General features: G+C 38.0%; 1 protein-coding gene across 1 annotated transcript in view; it reads right to left on the bottom strand.

Annotated features, from left to right (window-relative positions):
• UNC93A (unc-93 homolog A) overlaps positions 1-13,126 on the bottom strand; it is a 41,238-nt gene extending 28,112 nt beyond the window's left edge. The window contains exons 1-4 of the mRNA XM_044292283.1: positions 13,037-13,126; positions 8,521-8,661; positions 4,812-4,993; positions 4,399-4,628 (exon numbers count right to left, since the gene is read on the bottom strand). Coding sequence (XP_044148218.1) covers positions 4,399-4,628; positions 4,812-4,993; positions 8,521-8,610 — 502 coding nt within the window. The 5' untranslated portion in view covers positions 8,611-8,661; positions 13,037-13,126. The remainder of the gene's footprint in view (positions 1-4,398; positions 4,629-4,811; positions 4,994-8,520; positions 8,662-13,036) is intronic.
• Between the last annotated feature and the right edge of the window lie 1,165 nt (positions 13,127-14,291).

Genomic DNA, 14,291 nt, shown 5'->3' with positions numbered 1-14,291 from the left:
CTGGTACACTTTTCTTAGAGAAGTAATGAAAACTTCAGACTCTCCACTTTGGCTAGGCACAAGCCATCAGTTCTTTGTAATGGGCAGTGTCAACCACATGGAAAGGCAAGGACTGTAATATAGCAACTTGGTCAGGAGCACATTCAGCTTCTGCGCCGTTGAATGAGTGCACATCTACTGTTGACTTTTCACATTTGCCTTGGTGATTGATTGCTGGCAAAATGCGTAAGGAGGAGGAGGAGCATCAGGACCAGTAGACAATGGGAAGGAAACACAGCTCCCTTCTGCTGAGGTGGTTGAACCTTGAACGCTGGAGAAGGGGTGCAGGCCACTGTGAGATGCAGTGGTTGCTTAATCAGGCTGTACCACTACATCAGCGCCATGGTTTTTCCAGGTCATTTTATGGTGACGCTCTATTTGTTGACTCAGGGCCATGGTGCCAACATTGGCTCCCTGGCCACACTTCACCTTCTGCCCACAGATCCTACATATGGCCACTTTGACGGCCTCTGGCGACTTGATCAAAAATTCCCACACAGTTAAGGATTAGTGATGAGCAGTAGAGGCAATATTCAAATTTGCGATATTTCGCAAATATTTGGCAGAATATTCGTGATATATTAGCAAATTCGAGAATTCGCGATTATTTTCTTGATTGCAAAAATCGGCAATGTAATATGTACATATTGCGCACGCAATACAGACGTGAGTCACTGTTGCTACATTTTTCAAGCTTCTAGAAGTTTCTTGAGACTGGAGAAAATGGTTGGCACGGCAGAACATTACAATAGCTTTATATGCAGATAAGAGTGCTCCAATATATTCGCTATTGCGCAAATTAGCAATTAATAATAATAATAATTAGCAATTAGCAAACTCCATAAAACTACACAAAATGGCTGCTGGGGAGGTTCTTATATAGTAAAGGGGTAGGCAACTTTCCTATTGGTTGCTGGGGATGTTGCTAGGCTCAGACAAAGACATTGAAACCTTCTCATTGGCCCACAAGCAAGAAGGGAGGTTACTAATGAAAAAAAAATCTAGAATATTCGTGAATACGAATATATAGCACTATATTCTAAATCTTTGTGAATTCTGGAAGTGGCGATATTCGCGATTAAAATTTGTGATTCAAATATTCGCGCCCAACACTAGTCAGGATGGCATTTTACCCCCACCACTGCATGCTGACTGCCTGCTTCTGCCTCTATGAACCCCTGCACCGTTAGTTACCTCCTGAGTAGCAGACGGTCTATCCAGGACACGTTTGGCTCCAGATCTCACACTGCTGCCATTCTGCTGACTCACAGCCACACTTGCACCTTTCTGGCTGAGCTGCACACTGCCACCCTGCCGCTGTCTCACTCCAATTTGAGAATCAAGGCGTAATAGAATTGCATATCTATTAAACAAGGTGGACTTCCCAATAACCGTAAAACACTACTTATTCACTCCAATTTGAGAATCAAGGCGTAATAGAATTGCATTTCTGATAAACAAGGGTGGACACTGTTCAATTAGATAGCTCTGTGCAGGGATTGATGAAAAATTAGCTGTCTGTATGGATCCTTTAAAATTAAGCTTCTGATTACACAGCCTGCATCGTCCCTGCACTCTCCCTGTCCAAGATTCAAGATCATGATTTATCAACAGGGGACAATTTGAAGTTTGTCTTCAAATGTGTTTGTCTATGTAAAGGTGATGGTCTGAGAGCCAAATTATACTTACCCCGCTACTTGCCACCGAGTTCGCTCCAGATCCATGCACGGCCGCCACTGCATCTCCCTGTCACGTGTATCAAAACATCCGGTAATGGGGGGAGCAGCCAATAGCAGGTTGCAGCGGTGACGAGCCTCCCTAGCATCACCCGCGATACAAGGGAGTCATGACCAAAGCAAATGTGGTTCCAGTATTCAAAAGGGTCAACAACAGAGCCCGGAAACTATAGGCCGGTAAGTTTAACATTTGTCATGGGTAAACCATTTGAAGGTTTTCTAAGAGATGCTCTCTTGGAGTACCTCAATGAAAATAAGCAAATAATGCCATATCAGCATGGCTTCATGATGGACTGGTAATGTCAAACTAATTCAATCAGTTTCTATGAGGAGGTAAGTTCTAGACTTGACCGTGGTGAATCAATGGATGTAGTATATCTGGAATTCTCCAAAGCATTTGACAATGTACTACATAAAAGGTTAGTATATAAAATGAGAATGCTCAGACTGGGAGAAAATCTCTGTATGTGGGTAAGTAACTGGCTCAATGATAGAAAACAGAGGGTGGTTATTAATGGTAAATACTCAGATTGGGTCACTGTCACTAGTGGAGTACCTCAGGAGTCAGTATTGGGCCCTAGTCTCTTCAATATATTTATTAATGATCTTGTAGAAGGCTTGCACAACAAAATAACAATTTTCGCAGATGACACTAAACTGTGTAAAGTAATTAACACTGAAGAATACAGTATACTACTACAGAGGGATCTGGATAGACTGGAGGCTTGGGCAGATAAGTGGCAGATGAAGTTTAACACTGACAAATGTATGAATAAAGGTTATGCACATGTGAAGGAATAATGAAAGCCACCTGTACATACTAATGGTGAAACACTCGGGTAACACTGACATGAAAAAGGACCTAGGAATTTTATTGAACAGCAAACTAAGCTGTAGAAACCAGTGTCAGACAGCTGCTGCCAAGGCCAATAAGATACTGGGTTGCATTAAAAGGGGCATAGATGCCCGTGATAAGAACATAGTCCTACCATTTTACAAATCACTAGTCAGACCACACATTTAGTACTGTGTACAGTTCTGGGCTCCTGTGAACAAGGCAGAGCTGGAGAGGGTTCAGAGGAGGACAACTAAAGTAATGACTGGAATGGTTGGACTACAGTACCCCGAAAGATTATCAACATTAGAGTTATTTAGTTTAGAAAAAAGACGACTGAGGGGAGATCTAATAACTATGTATAAATATATCAGGGGTCAGTACAGAGATCTCTCCCAGCATCTATTTATGCCCAGGACTGTGACGAGGGGACATCCTCTGTGTCTGGAGGAAAGAAGGTTTGTACACAAACATAGAAGAGGATTCTTTACTGTAAGAGCGGTGAGACTATGGAACTCTCTGCCTGAGGAGGTGGTGATGGTGAGTTCACTAAAAGAGTACAAGAGGGGCCTGGATGTATTTCTGGAGTGTAATAATATTACAGGCTATAGTTACTAGATTTCTGGAGAGGTCGATGATCCAGGGACTTATTCTGATTGCCTGATTGGAGTTGGAAAGAATTTTTTTCCCCTAAAATGAGGAAAATTGGCTTCTACATCACAAGTTGATATATTTTTTTTTTTTTGCCTTCCTCTGGATCAACTTGCAGAGGCTGAACTAGATGGACAGATGTATTTTTTCAGCCTTACAAACCATGGGGGTCATTTATCAAACTGGTGTAAAGTTAAACGGTCTTAGTTGCCCATAGCAACGAATCAAATTCCACCTTTAATTTTGAACAGCTCCTTTGGAAAATGAAAGGAGGAATCTCATTGGTTGCTATGGGCAAATAAGCCAGTTCTGCTTTAAACCAGTTTGATAAATGACACTGTATGTTACTATGTAATCCTGATTGTTATGATATCACCTATATATATATAGATAAGCCATAATAGGTGATTGTCAAAACTTATCTATTATTTCCTTGTTCAATGACCTCTGCACAGGTCAAAGAGCCTAGAAAACCCTCCCATAGAAGTCAATGAGGTCCCCACCTGACCATTGTGTTTATGGCTCATGTGGCTGCAGTAAAGCTATTCTTTAAATGCCTTCTAAATACTGTTAAAAACAAGTCAGGTAAGATGGTGGCCCCATAATCATGTTCAGGAAATAAAAGAAATAAATCTGCAATCAGAAAATATAAACAGATTTAAAAAAAAAAGGAGATGTGTTACTTTCTGGTTTTAACTGGCAAATAACATTTTTGGTGACACATTTCCCTAATGGAACATTTCAAGTCCTTCTTTGAACCCATTCCACATCAGGCTGCCCTGAGATCAGTACAACCGAATACTAGAAATGTCTTCCTGATAAAGTGGTCACTGATTGATGCATACAACATGTATACAAACATGCAAGAATGTATTTTTGATGCAATAATGAATTCAGCAACATCCATATTGCATGGAATGTAATAAGCATGCACAATGAAGTGCCTGTGTGCCTAAAATATAAAAATCTTAGTTTACATTTAGTAAGTTACATAGAAAATAATACATACAAAAGCAAGGTAATGTAAATATCAAGACGTATAAAGCAATGATTTCACAAAGAGAAATATGTTGATCCCACCTTTGTGTTAGTTGCCTGCTACAATATATTAACACTGTGATAATATCTATATTTTACCTGCATTTGGTGTTAGATGAAATATCAAAGAAGAAATAAGATTTCCCCATACACGGCAAGTTTGGCAAATTAGAAAGAATATCCCAAAATACTGGTTCACAACATCTTTTGCCAATTTGCCACAAGATTCTGCATATTTTGTTCCAATTATTGTTATATATGTGCTCTTGCTAGCCCACAGAGGTCCACCTCCTAGTCCAACCAGTATAGAGGAAATTATAAGTGTAGGCCTAAAAAGGAAGATATGAGTGTTTAAATCAAGTGTATACAGTCATTACAGTTATTATTGTCCAGTTCAAAACTTTTCCTACATGAAGTTCTAATAGCAAAAGCGAAATTAGACTGTGTTTTTTTTTCTATCATAAAAAATATAATATGGTAAAAGCTGTACATAAATGTATAGGATTATTTACCAGCTTGAGTAGAAGTTGCAAAGACTGTAGGAGATGAAGCAAAACATTGATGCTACAATTGTCCATTTGCATCCAATTTTCTTTATCAAAAGGGGAGGTAACAGTAGTGAAGAGAGGCTGAGGGACACATACATTACACTGAGTGATGCAACACCAAGTCCTTCTATCCTATTTAGACTGCTCTGTAATAAAATATAAAATAAATACACATTATTATGTCATTTCTTTTTCTAGATTTTTATAAGCTAGATTTACCGTATATACATTTTCAGGAGAGTTTAGATATACAGTGCACATTCTAGAGTAGGAACATCATGTTCCATATACTTCTACAGTTTTTTTTATTATGCCTTTAAAGGGAGTCTGTCACCTCCATATGGCCATATACAGTGCTTACATGGCTCTGTAGCACACCTCTACAGGATTGTAACAGTACCTTTGTCTTTAGACTTGCACCAGCAGGAAAAATGAAGTTTAATTCATATGCAAATGAGCACTCGCAAGTGCCCAGGGAGGAGATCTGTGTGTAAGTGCCCAGGCTGCTCTGCCTTCTTTTCATTTTACTCCTCCCCAGTCTCTGCCTTTGCCCTATCGATGAGGCAAGAGACTTGGAGGGAGGACAAAGGAAGAGGCTGGGGAGGAATAAAGTGAAAAGAGCAGCCTGGGCACTTACACACTGAACTCCTCCCTGGGCACTTGCGAGTGCTCATTTGCATATGAATTAAACTTCGTTTTTCCTGGTGGTGCAAGTCTGAAGAAAAGAACAAAGGTACCGTTAGAATCCTGTATAGGTGTGCTACAGAGCCATGTAAGCACTGTATATGGCCATATGCAGGTGACAGACTCCCTTTAACATACACACAAAAATGCATGTATAAAAAAAAGTACTTGTATATAAAAAAAAAGTCACTAAAATGCTAAACAAATGCCATTAAACAGCTTTACAACTTTAAAATATAGCATACATTTTTAATACAAATATCAGTCCCCGTTCACAGTTCAGTGTTTGGTCAGTGATTTCCATCAGTGATTTGTGAGCCAAAACCACAAGTGAGGCCTATACAGAGATAAGGTATAAAGGATAGATCTGCACCTGTTCTGTGGTTTAAAATCACAAATCACTGACCAAACACTGAGGTGTGAACAAAGCCTCACATATGATGTCCACATCTTGTCTGTTTTTCACTTTAGGAAATGAATCTTGAGGGAGACCCGTTGATGGAGATGCCTTCAGAATTGTGAATTAGTTTTAAAATTTGAGATGGTTTTAACCACACAGTCAAAATTGAATACAAAAATTAAAAAGCATTTTAAACCACATTCAGTTTTACCAGCTCTGCTATGGTTTTTTGAGGTGGTTAATTGGCATGCATTTTTGCCAGGTTAAAAATGCAACATAAATGTATTTCACTTGAATAAACTGCATGGCCAATAACCACATCACAGAACCACAGCAATCATGGTAAAACCAGGTGCGCTTTCAACAGCATTTTTTTACTGCATGGTGAAAATCATATGTATCTACTGTATACCCTCAAGTCAATAGGCAGATTTAGCCAAATTGAACATAGCGAGTGTGAGCACTAAACGTGCCTAGGGCAGCATAAACTCTAAATACAGCCCAAGTTGTTTTAAGTAAAATGTCATGTTTCAATACATTTTCAAATATGTTGAGAGTTACTTGAGTTATAGTTCTTTATGTATTAATATTGCTCACTAAGTTAAAATGCTATGAGAACACAAAGGTTAGTAATGGATATAGGAACACTATTTCACTGCTGGTATGTGGTCGGTTATTTAGCTAGTAAAATAGTTTCACTGTTTTACAGTAAATCTACATAATAATTATAGCTTGTGCAATAGTTTGTCATCCATTATTTCGCTTGGAAGAAAATGGTTGAGAATTAGAAGGGAAGAGCCAAACACACCTCTGTGACACAGATTATTTCTACCTTCATGTAATGATTTCTAAATGACTAAATATTACATTTAAATGCACAGATTGTTGCATCCCATACATGAGGTCATGAAGATCCATTTATATTGATGATGCTACATATATAAATAAAGATTCATAGTAGGTATGTAGCCATTGTCATAAATGATGCATAGGTGTTATGAATGCTGAGGATTGCATGCATCATTTCGTATCAAAAAGAAGATTATTAGGAAATAATTATTTCTGATTGGTAACCATATGTCTTCCACACCTATATGAATGAAATTAGTAATGTGGTAATATTTGTATAGTAAAAGCATGAGCAAGCTTCCTATCACCATATACATATAAGTCAGAGCAAGCTTTAATTATGTTTTCTGTCAAATTAAAAGGGTTGTCTGACTAAAGGAATTTTAGATGTGGCTTGAAAGTTTGTTAATGAAAGAAAAGAAGGCACTTGCCTATACACCCCTATTCCTTTTCAGAACTAGGAACTACAGTGTGAAATCCTGCACTGTAGGTGGTCACAAGCACCATTGTAGCCATTCACTGGCCTCAGTATGGGCATGTCCCCAGGTGACACATGGCTGCTGTGTATCAGTGGTCACATACAGCTTGAGGATACATCACTGCTGCGGCCAGTGAAAGTGGATGTCATTGCAAATGGAATGTCACACTTCAGGATCGGAAGGAGCGGGAACAGGGGCCTCAGTGCTGGAACAGAGCAGTGGTGACTGGGTTTTTGCACTGTTCACCTGTTAAACCTACTTCTCATTTGCTTGAGTTGCAGCAGTGCAGGGCACTATGTAACAACTTACTGATCAGAAAGAGTCTGGCTACTGGGAGCACCAATATTTCCCTATTTCTTTGTACAGTGCTACATTTCAGTGTACAGTGGGGATGGGGGGTTGCAACTCAAGTGGATGAGGAAATGCTGTTCCACCAGTACAGTTAGGGATATGCACAAAATAATCTGAAGATGTACGTGTGCTGTACTAGCACTGGGACTAAGGATGAGCGTACTTCTGTTTTCAAGTTCTGCGTACAAGATTCGGGTTACCTAAGAACTCCGTTATGGATTCCACTACTAAGGACCATAAGTTATGGTCTGTGGTAGCGGAATCCATAACAAAATTCCTAGATATCCCTTGAAAACAGAAGTTTGCTTAACTCTAACCAAGACTCCTTCATTCTAGCGATCAGAGTCAGAGCGGTTATATCCCCATCGATGACTACGTGATGGCAAATCCTACCGATACATGACAATTTTTTTCTTTGATGCCTGCTGTTTTTAAGTGGAACTGCGATGCATGGTCAGTGAGGACATGATTAGTACAAGATTAACACAACAATCTTTGTCAACTTTTTAAAAAGGTAGACTTTGATGTTATATTGTCTTCAGTGATGAGCGGCAGGGGCAATATTCGAATTCGTGATATTTCGCAAATATTTGGGCGAATATTCATCATTTCCAGTAATAATTTTTTTGATTGCAAAAATCGGCAATCAGAAAATTCGCAATAAAATTTGCGATATGAAAATGTGCGATCAACACTACTCCTATAGGCGACTTTCCTATTGGTTGCTAGGGATGTTGCTAAGTGCGATTAAAATATTCGTGAATATGAATATATAGAGCTATATTCTAAATATTCGCGAATTCAGTGGCGATATTCACAATTAAAATTTGCGATTCGAATATTCGCAATAAACACTAATTGTCTTGTCTATATTTACTCTAATAATTTTTCACACAAGCTGTTACTGTACCTGCAGAGTCTGAAGCCCCATATAAGCAGTATATAGAAGCAGGATTCCAAATGACAAAACAAGAATGTTTTTGAGGTTTGAACATTGCATTCTGTAGCCTTTATTTTTTCAGGTTATGATGTATTGTCAGTCTTGTAAGTGCTGAAATGAAAAATGAAGTCCTAATAAAATTTTGCATATAAATTCAACCATCTATTATATGATCATTTTATGAATTTCAGTGACATGTGCCCATAAGACTGTACAGATATAAAAAAAAAATCTGCAAAAGTTTTCCCTTGATCATATATAATAAAATGATGTTCATTTCTCATTTCAATATTCTGTAGAAATTATTCCTAGGTGTTAAGGTCTTTTTCACAATTATCGGGCAGAAGCATTTATATGAATGCTTGTTTCTAATAAATGCTCCTTGTAAATGTGCCACCGATTGGTTGTTCAGCAGGTTTTGCATCTTTTATGTGGCACATAAAATAATTGTTAGTGATAAATCACATCATATATGGCTGCATACAAATGCAGCTAACAAGCAGGCAGCAGTCAGGAACAATCATTGCCCGCTCTCACCCTTCTTTGCAGGGGCATAATTACCATAGCGGCAGACCATGCAACTGCTTGCCAAGGCAAGAGGGGGCCCAGTCTTAGTTGGGATTATCTCCTCTTCTACTGCAGGTGAAAACTTGGTCAGGACTCTACCCTCTAAAGGAACAACATTTAGCAAATAAGGCAGTTGAAATGTGGCCCAAGGGTCATTGGTCCTTGCTGTGGCGCCCTTACTTCTCTATGTACGCCACTGCTTCTTGGAGTATCAACATTGTGTAATTTCAGCAAATAGCATTTACAGTATTATGTAGAAGTTAAAACAAACACTTACTAATGTGTTGTTATCATCCATATTGCTTCCTTTGCTGGCTGGATCCATCACATTATACACTGCTTGTTTCCATGGTTACGACCACCCTGCAATCACGCAGCAGTGGCCGTGCTTGCACACTATAGGAAAAAGCACAAGCCTATGCACGCTTCCACGGTCCTGTTCACCACAGAGATAGCATGTGTGCAAGGATGACCACCACTAATGGATTGAAGGGTGGTCCAACTCCTAACCATGGAAACGAGTACTGTATAATGTAATGGAAAAATGAATCCAGCCAGCAAAGGAAGCAATATGAACAATAACAATTCATTAGTAAGTGCGTTGTATTAACTTCCTCTACATGATAAATGTCACTTGCTGAAGTGAAAAAACCCCTTTAAGGGTCTTGCAGGTACAATATTAGGGATTAGGAAGATATATATAGTTAGGTAGATTGAATTGCCTGATAAAGACAGGTTTAAAGGGGTTATCCGAGTTATGGGGGATAAAATCAGGATACAAATATCCGTCATATAGCTTAGATACATATAGCTGTCATATAACTAAGATACATATAGTTGTCATATAGCTTAGACGCATATAGCTGTCATATAGCTGCACACTGTTGAATTTTTCTGCACGGCTGCCAGCACTGGTAAGGATCTCGCCTGCACTATCCCTCACAGGAACCGCGGCAGCCAGAGGAGAGAAAGGGGGGGCAGGCACACAAGGCTCTGACCTTTCGTGTACAGAGACGGGCCACTCCCTAAGGCAGGTAGAAGCCTGTACACGAGACGTCACCACCGGAGTACTCTGTTTTTATGTGCAAGGGCCAGCTGGCAACTCAAATAATATTATTTAAAGTGTAAATCTAACAGTTAATGATGTATTGAGCATTCTAGTTGCTCTAGACACCGTGCAATTGTGCATTTTTTTTTTGTTGCTAAAAACATGTTAATAGCTTTTCAAATATTGAAAGTAGGGTATATTTTGGCCTTACAGGTTGGCCTATTGCACTTGTTTTTAAAATTGTTTGGATGCATTTACCCATAGCTATACGGTATATTTCAAATACTAATGCTCATTATGTTTTAAAGACCTAGAAAGAGAAAAAAGGTATTAGAAAAATTAAAAAGAATGAAAGACAAAAGAGAAACGATATGAGTCCTGGAAGACCTACATACACATTTTCAGACCAATTGGAGCACTTCGAGTTCAATTAGAATTTATATGCTCCAGAATCAAATATTCCAACTGATCTGTTAGAATACGACCCAAAAAGAATTTCAAGATATTCTTCAATTCTCTGAAGACACTTAGAAAGAGAGATGAAGCATCTGAATTGTAAACATCTATATTCTCAGAGGAACAAATTAGTCACTTGACAATGGTGTAAATATTATCACCAGAAGACTTATAACAGACTTAAAAGCTATCTGAGGATCTGATGAGTAATCAAATTTAGCAACCATCATGCCTCATTAACCAGTTCATTAAACATTTTAAAACTGTCATGTAAGCTGGGCTAAGTATCCATAAGCTTTGTAGTTCTGCAAAATGAGCTGACAAGAACAGTCTTATTACACTGTAATGTTGTGTTCATATTGTTTGGACACTTGCCTGCAACTACAGTATATATAAATGCTGAGAAGAATATACACAATATGTGCACAAATATCATTTGATATGATATGATCAATAAAAATTTAACTTCTTTTACATTAAAAGAAGTGTAATCAAAATGTATGCACTATTTATTGGATTGAAGAATCCTATTGAATGGCACCTTCTAAAAGTTATGCAGTTCCTATTATTACAGATTTCAGATCAGTCTAGTAAATAGATGAATAGAAGATAAGCAGTGGGTCAATAAAAAGGAAAGGCCCCTTTATACTGCCTGAACATCGGGCAAATTATCGCTAACAAGCATTCAGCCCATTATTGATAATCTGCCTGTGTAAAGGTGCCACCAATTGCCTGATGAAATGCTCATGCGGTCACCTAAATCATTTGCTGGCAGCAGACCATACAATCTAAACAGCACTCTACTGCCCAAAAACAATGATTCTGTATGGGGAAGAGAAATGGCATTAAGGGCCCTTTTCACAGGCTGAGAATCTCAAAGATAATATTCGTTAACGATATCTGGCAGTCTAAATGTACTGCCAATTACCCAATGAATGAGTAAAAACACTCATTCAACAGGTAATTCGATCATTTGCACACAAAAATTATTGTTTGCTGGCAGCAGATCATGCTGTGTAAACACGATCTGCTGCTGGCAAACAATCGGTCAGTATGGGGAAGAGTGATGGCATTAGCGATCACTCCTTCCTCTACTTTAGAGGAGATTGCTGCTCTGTCGCCCCATTTAAAGAGACCTTTAGTGACCACTACTCTACAAACTGTGGAGGAGATCACTGCATATAAATGTAGTGGTCTTCTTCACTTTCCGTCAATTGCCTGCTTGTGTTTAGCAATGTAAAGGGGCCTTGAGTTGTTTGTTATATTGTACACAAGGCTATCGAGTCAGAGAGACTGGTGGGTCGTTAAACAAAAAAATAATAACATCTCACAAGTGTCAACTGCAAAAAAAAAATTTAAGAAAATGCAATATAGTCATACGTATATATCAACCTTAACAATATAAATATTATGTCAAAGCAGACCCACTTATTAATGATAACTATTCTGTTGCATTCATTGCTGCCTCTGTTCTATAGCAATTAAATTATAGTATCCGCACTAATGATCTTTCTAAGACTGTCACCACAAAAGTGCTCAAGTCCGAGCGCTACCACCTATATATCAATGTCCTAATGAAAAATCACTTAGTCTAATGAGTACGAACTGCAATATGACCTACCCAGGCCACTCTCAGATCTTGCCACTAGATTACACCGTCAATGGTATATGTCCTGGTAAATGTCCAAAGAGCTGGAGTTCAGGTCAGCTTGTCTCCTAATGGTAAATCACTTTTCAATAGCTTTACAGGTATCATAGTACTGTACAATTACCTTGAATCACAGAACTGCCCTTGCCACTTTATTATGATGTGTTCTCCTATATAGTATTCTTGCCTCTGGGCCACCTGAGGAACTAGGTATGATTGAAAACTGAACTACCAATTATGCGCTACTGAGCAAATATTGATTAATACAGAACAATTGAATATGTGTCACTCTTTCAGTTTTTCATTATATTCAACATTAGTCCAACACATTACAAGTACAGCAACACTAATTACTGATATCTAGGGAAAATATTATTATTTAATGCTTCTCTCTAACTAATAAAGGGACATATGAAAAGTGGTAGTTCTGGTAGGACAACCTTTTCAAGTAGCAACTGTTTTATTTTTTAAGATGTTCCTGATAGGAAGAATCTGATATTATTTTAGTCTGGTATCTGGATTCTATTAGCAGACCACAGACTGCTACAAACTGGAGAAGTGAAGTCAAAAACAACAAAAAATGGCAAAGTCATTTGGTCTCATAAAAACATAATACATAAGTAAATATACTGTTAAAATTGAAAAAATCTAATTAGTAATTAAAATTAAATAGAAAACAATCATTACATTCTATAATAATACATTAAATTTAATATTATGTATGTTAAATATACCACAAATAGAAAAGAAAGGAAAGAGGCACTTACATGAGATAATTCCTGACTGGATTCTTGGTCTGTGTATTACACTCTAAATAATGGTCAGCAGTTGTCAAATAATATGTATAACTATCTCAGACACAAGCTAAGGTATGAATGATGAAGCCAGCTTTTATAGTAAAAGCACTGTGACGCACACCCTGACAAATTATAGTAATTTCCTCTAGGTTAATCCTTTCCTTGTTTTAGTCAATACATTCTTAGATAGCTGCTTAGCATTTATTTATGTATGGAAAACACTATTTCAACATGTTAGCACACCTGTAATCATGCATAAACACTGGCATCGTGGGCGGAATGGAAGCCTGAAATGGCACTGAAATATTGTAGGCAGGTCCAATACAAGAAGGTAGGGCTAGTAAAACCATAGTGTAGTATTTTCTGCCTTAGTAAAAGCAAATACCACAGTGTGGCACAAATAACTGTTCCAAAAGAAACAAATACCACAATGCTAAAGAAAATACTGCCCAGCATAACCAAATACCACAGCACAAAATACTGCCCCAGCAGAATAATAATGCTCCCTATTGAGCCCCAGTAACAATTGCCCCAGTAATAATAATGCCAACTATTATGTGTCCACCAATAATAAAGCTGTCTTATTGTGCCCCCAGTAATAATAATGCCCCTTATAGTGTCTTCGGCAATATGAATGCCACTTATTGAGACTCCAATAATGCCCAGCAGAATAACAATGCTCTTTATTGAGCCCTAGTAATAATTGCCTCAGTAATTATAATGCCCACTATTATGTCTACACCAATAATAAAGATGTCTTATTGTGCCCACAGTATTAATAATGTCCTCTATAGTTCCTTCACCAATAATAATACCCCCTATTGTGTCCGCAGTAAAAAATAATGTCCCTATAGTGCCTCCACAAAGATAAAGACCCATTAATAATAATAATGCCCCTTATACTACTTCCATCAATAAGCAACCAAGTAATAATTATGCTCCCATTGTGACCCAGCAATAATTCCCTTTATAGTGCTTCCACCAATAATAAAGCTGTCCTCCATTAAAAATAGTGTCTTATATAGTGCCACCAGCAATAATAATGCACCTATTGTGCCTCCAGTAATGATAATGCCTCCAATTGTGCTCCCAGTACTAATAATAGAATAATCCCCCCTTTTGTGCATGAATAATAATACAATAATAATAGTATAATAATAAGGGCACCATATTGCCTCAACCAATAATAATGCCCCTACTGTGCCCTCAATAATAACAATGCTTT

The sequence above is a fragment of the Bufo gargarizans genome, chromosome 4, assembly GCF_014858855.1.
Source record: "Bufo gargarizans isolate SCDJY-AF-19 chromosome 4, ASM1485885v1, whole genome shotgun sequence".
Lineage (NCBI taxonomy): Eukaryota > Metazoa > Chordata > Amphibia > Anura > Bufonidae > Bufo > Bufo gargarizans.
The sequence above is the reverse complement of the archived record's forward strand: the minus strand, read 5'-3'. Positions and strand labels throughout refer to the sequence as shown.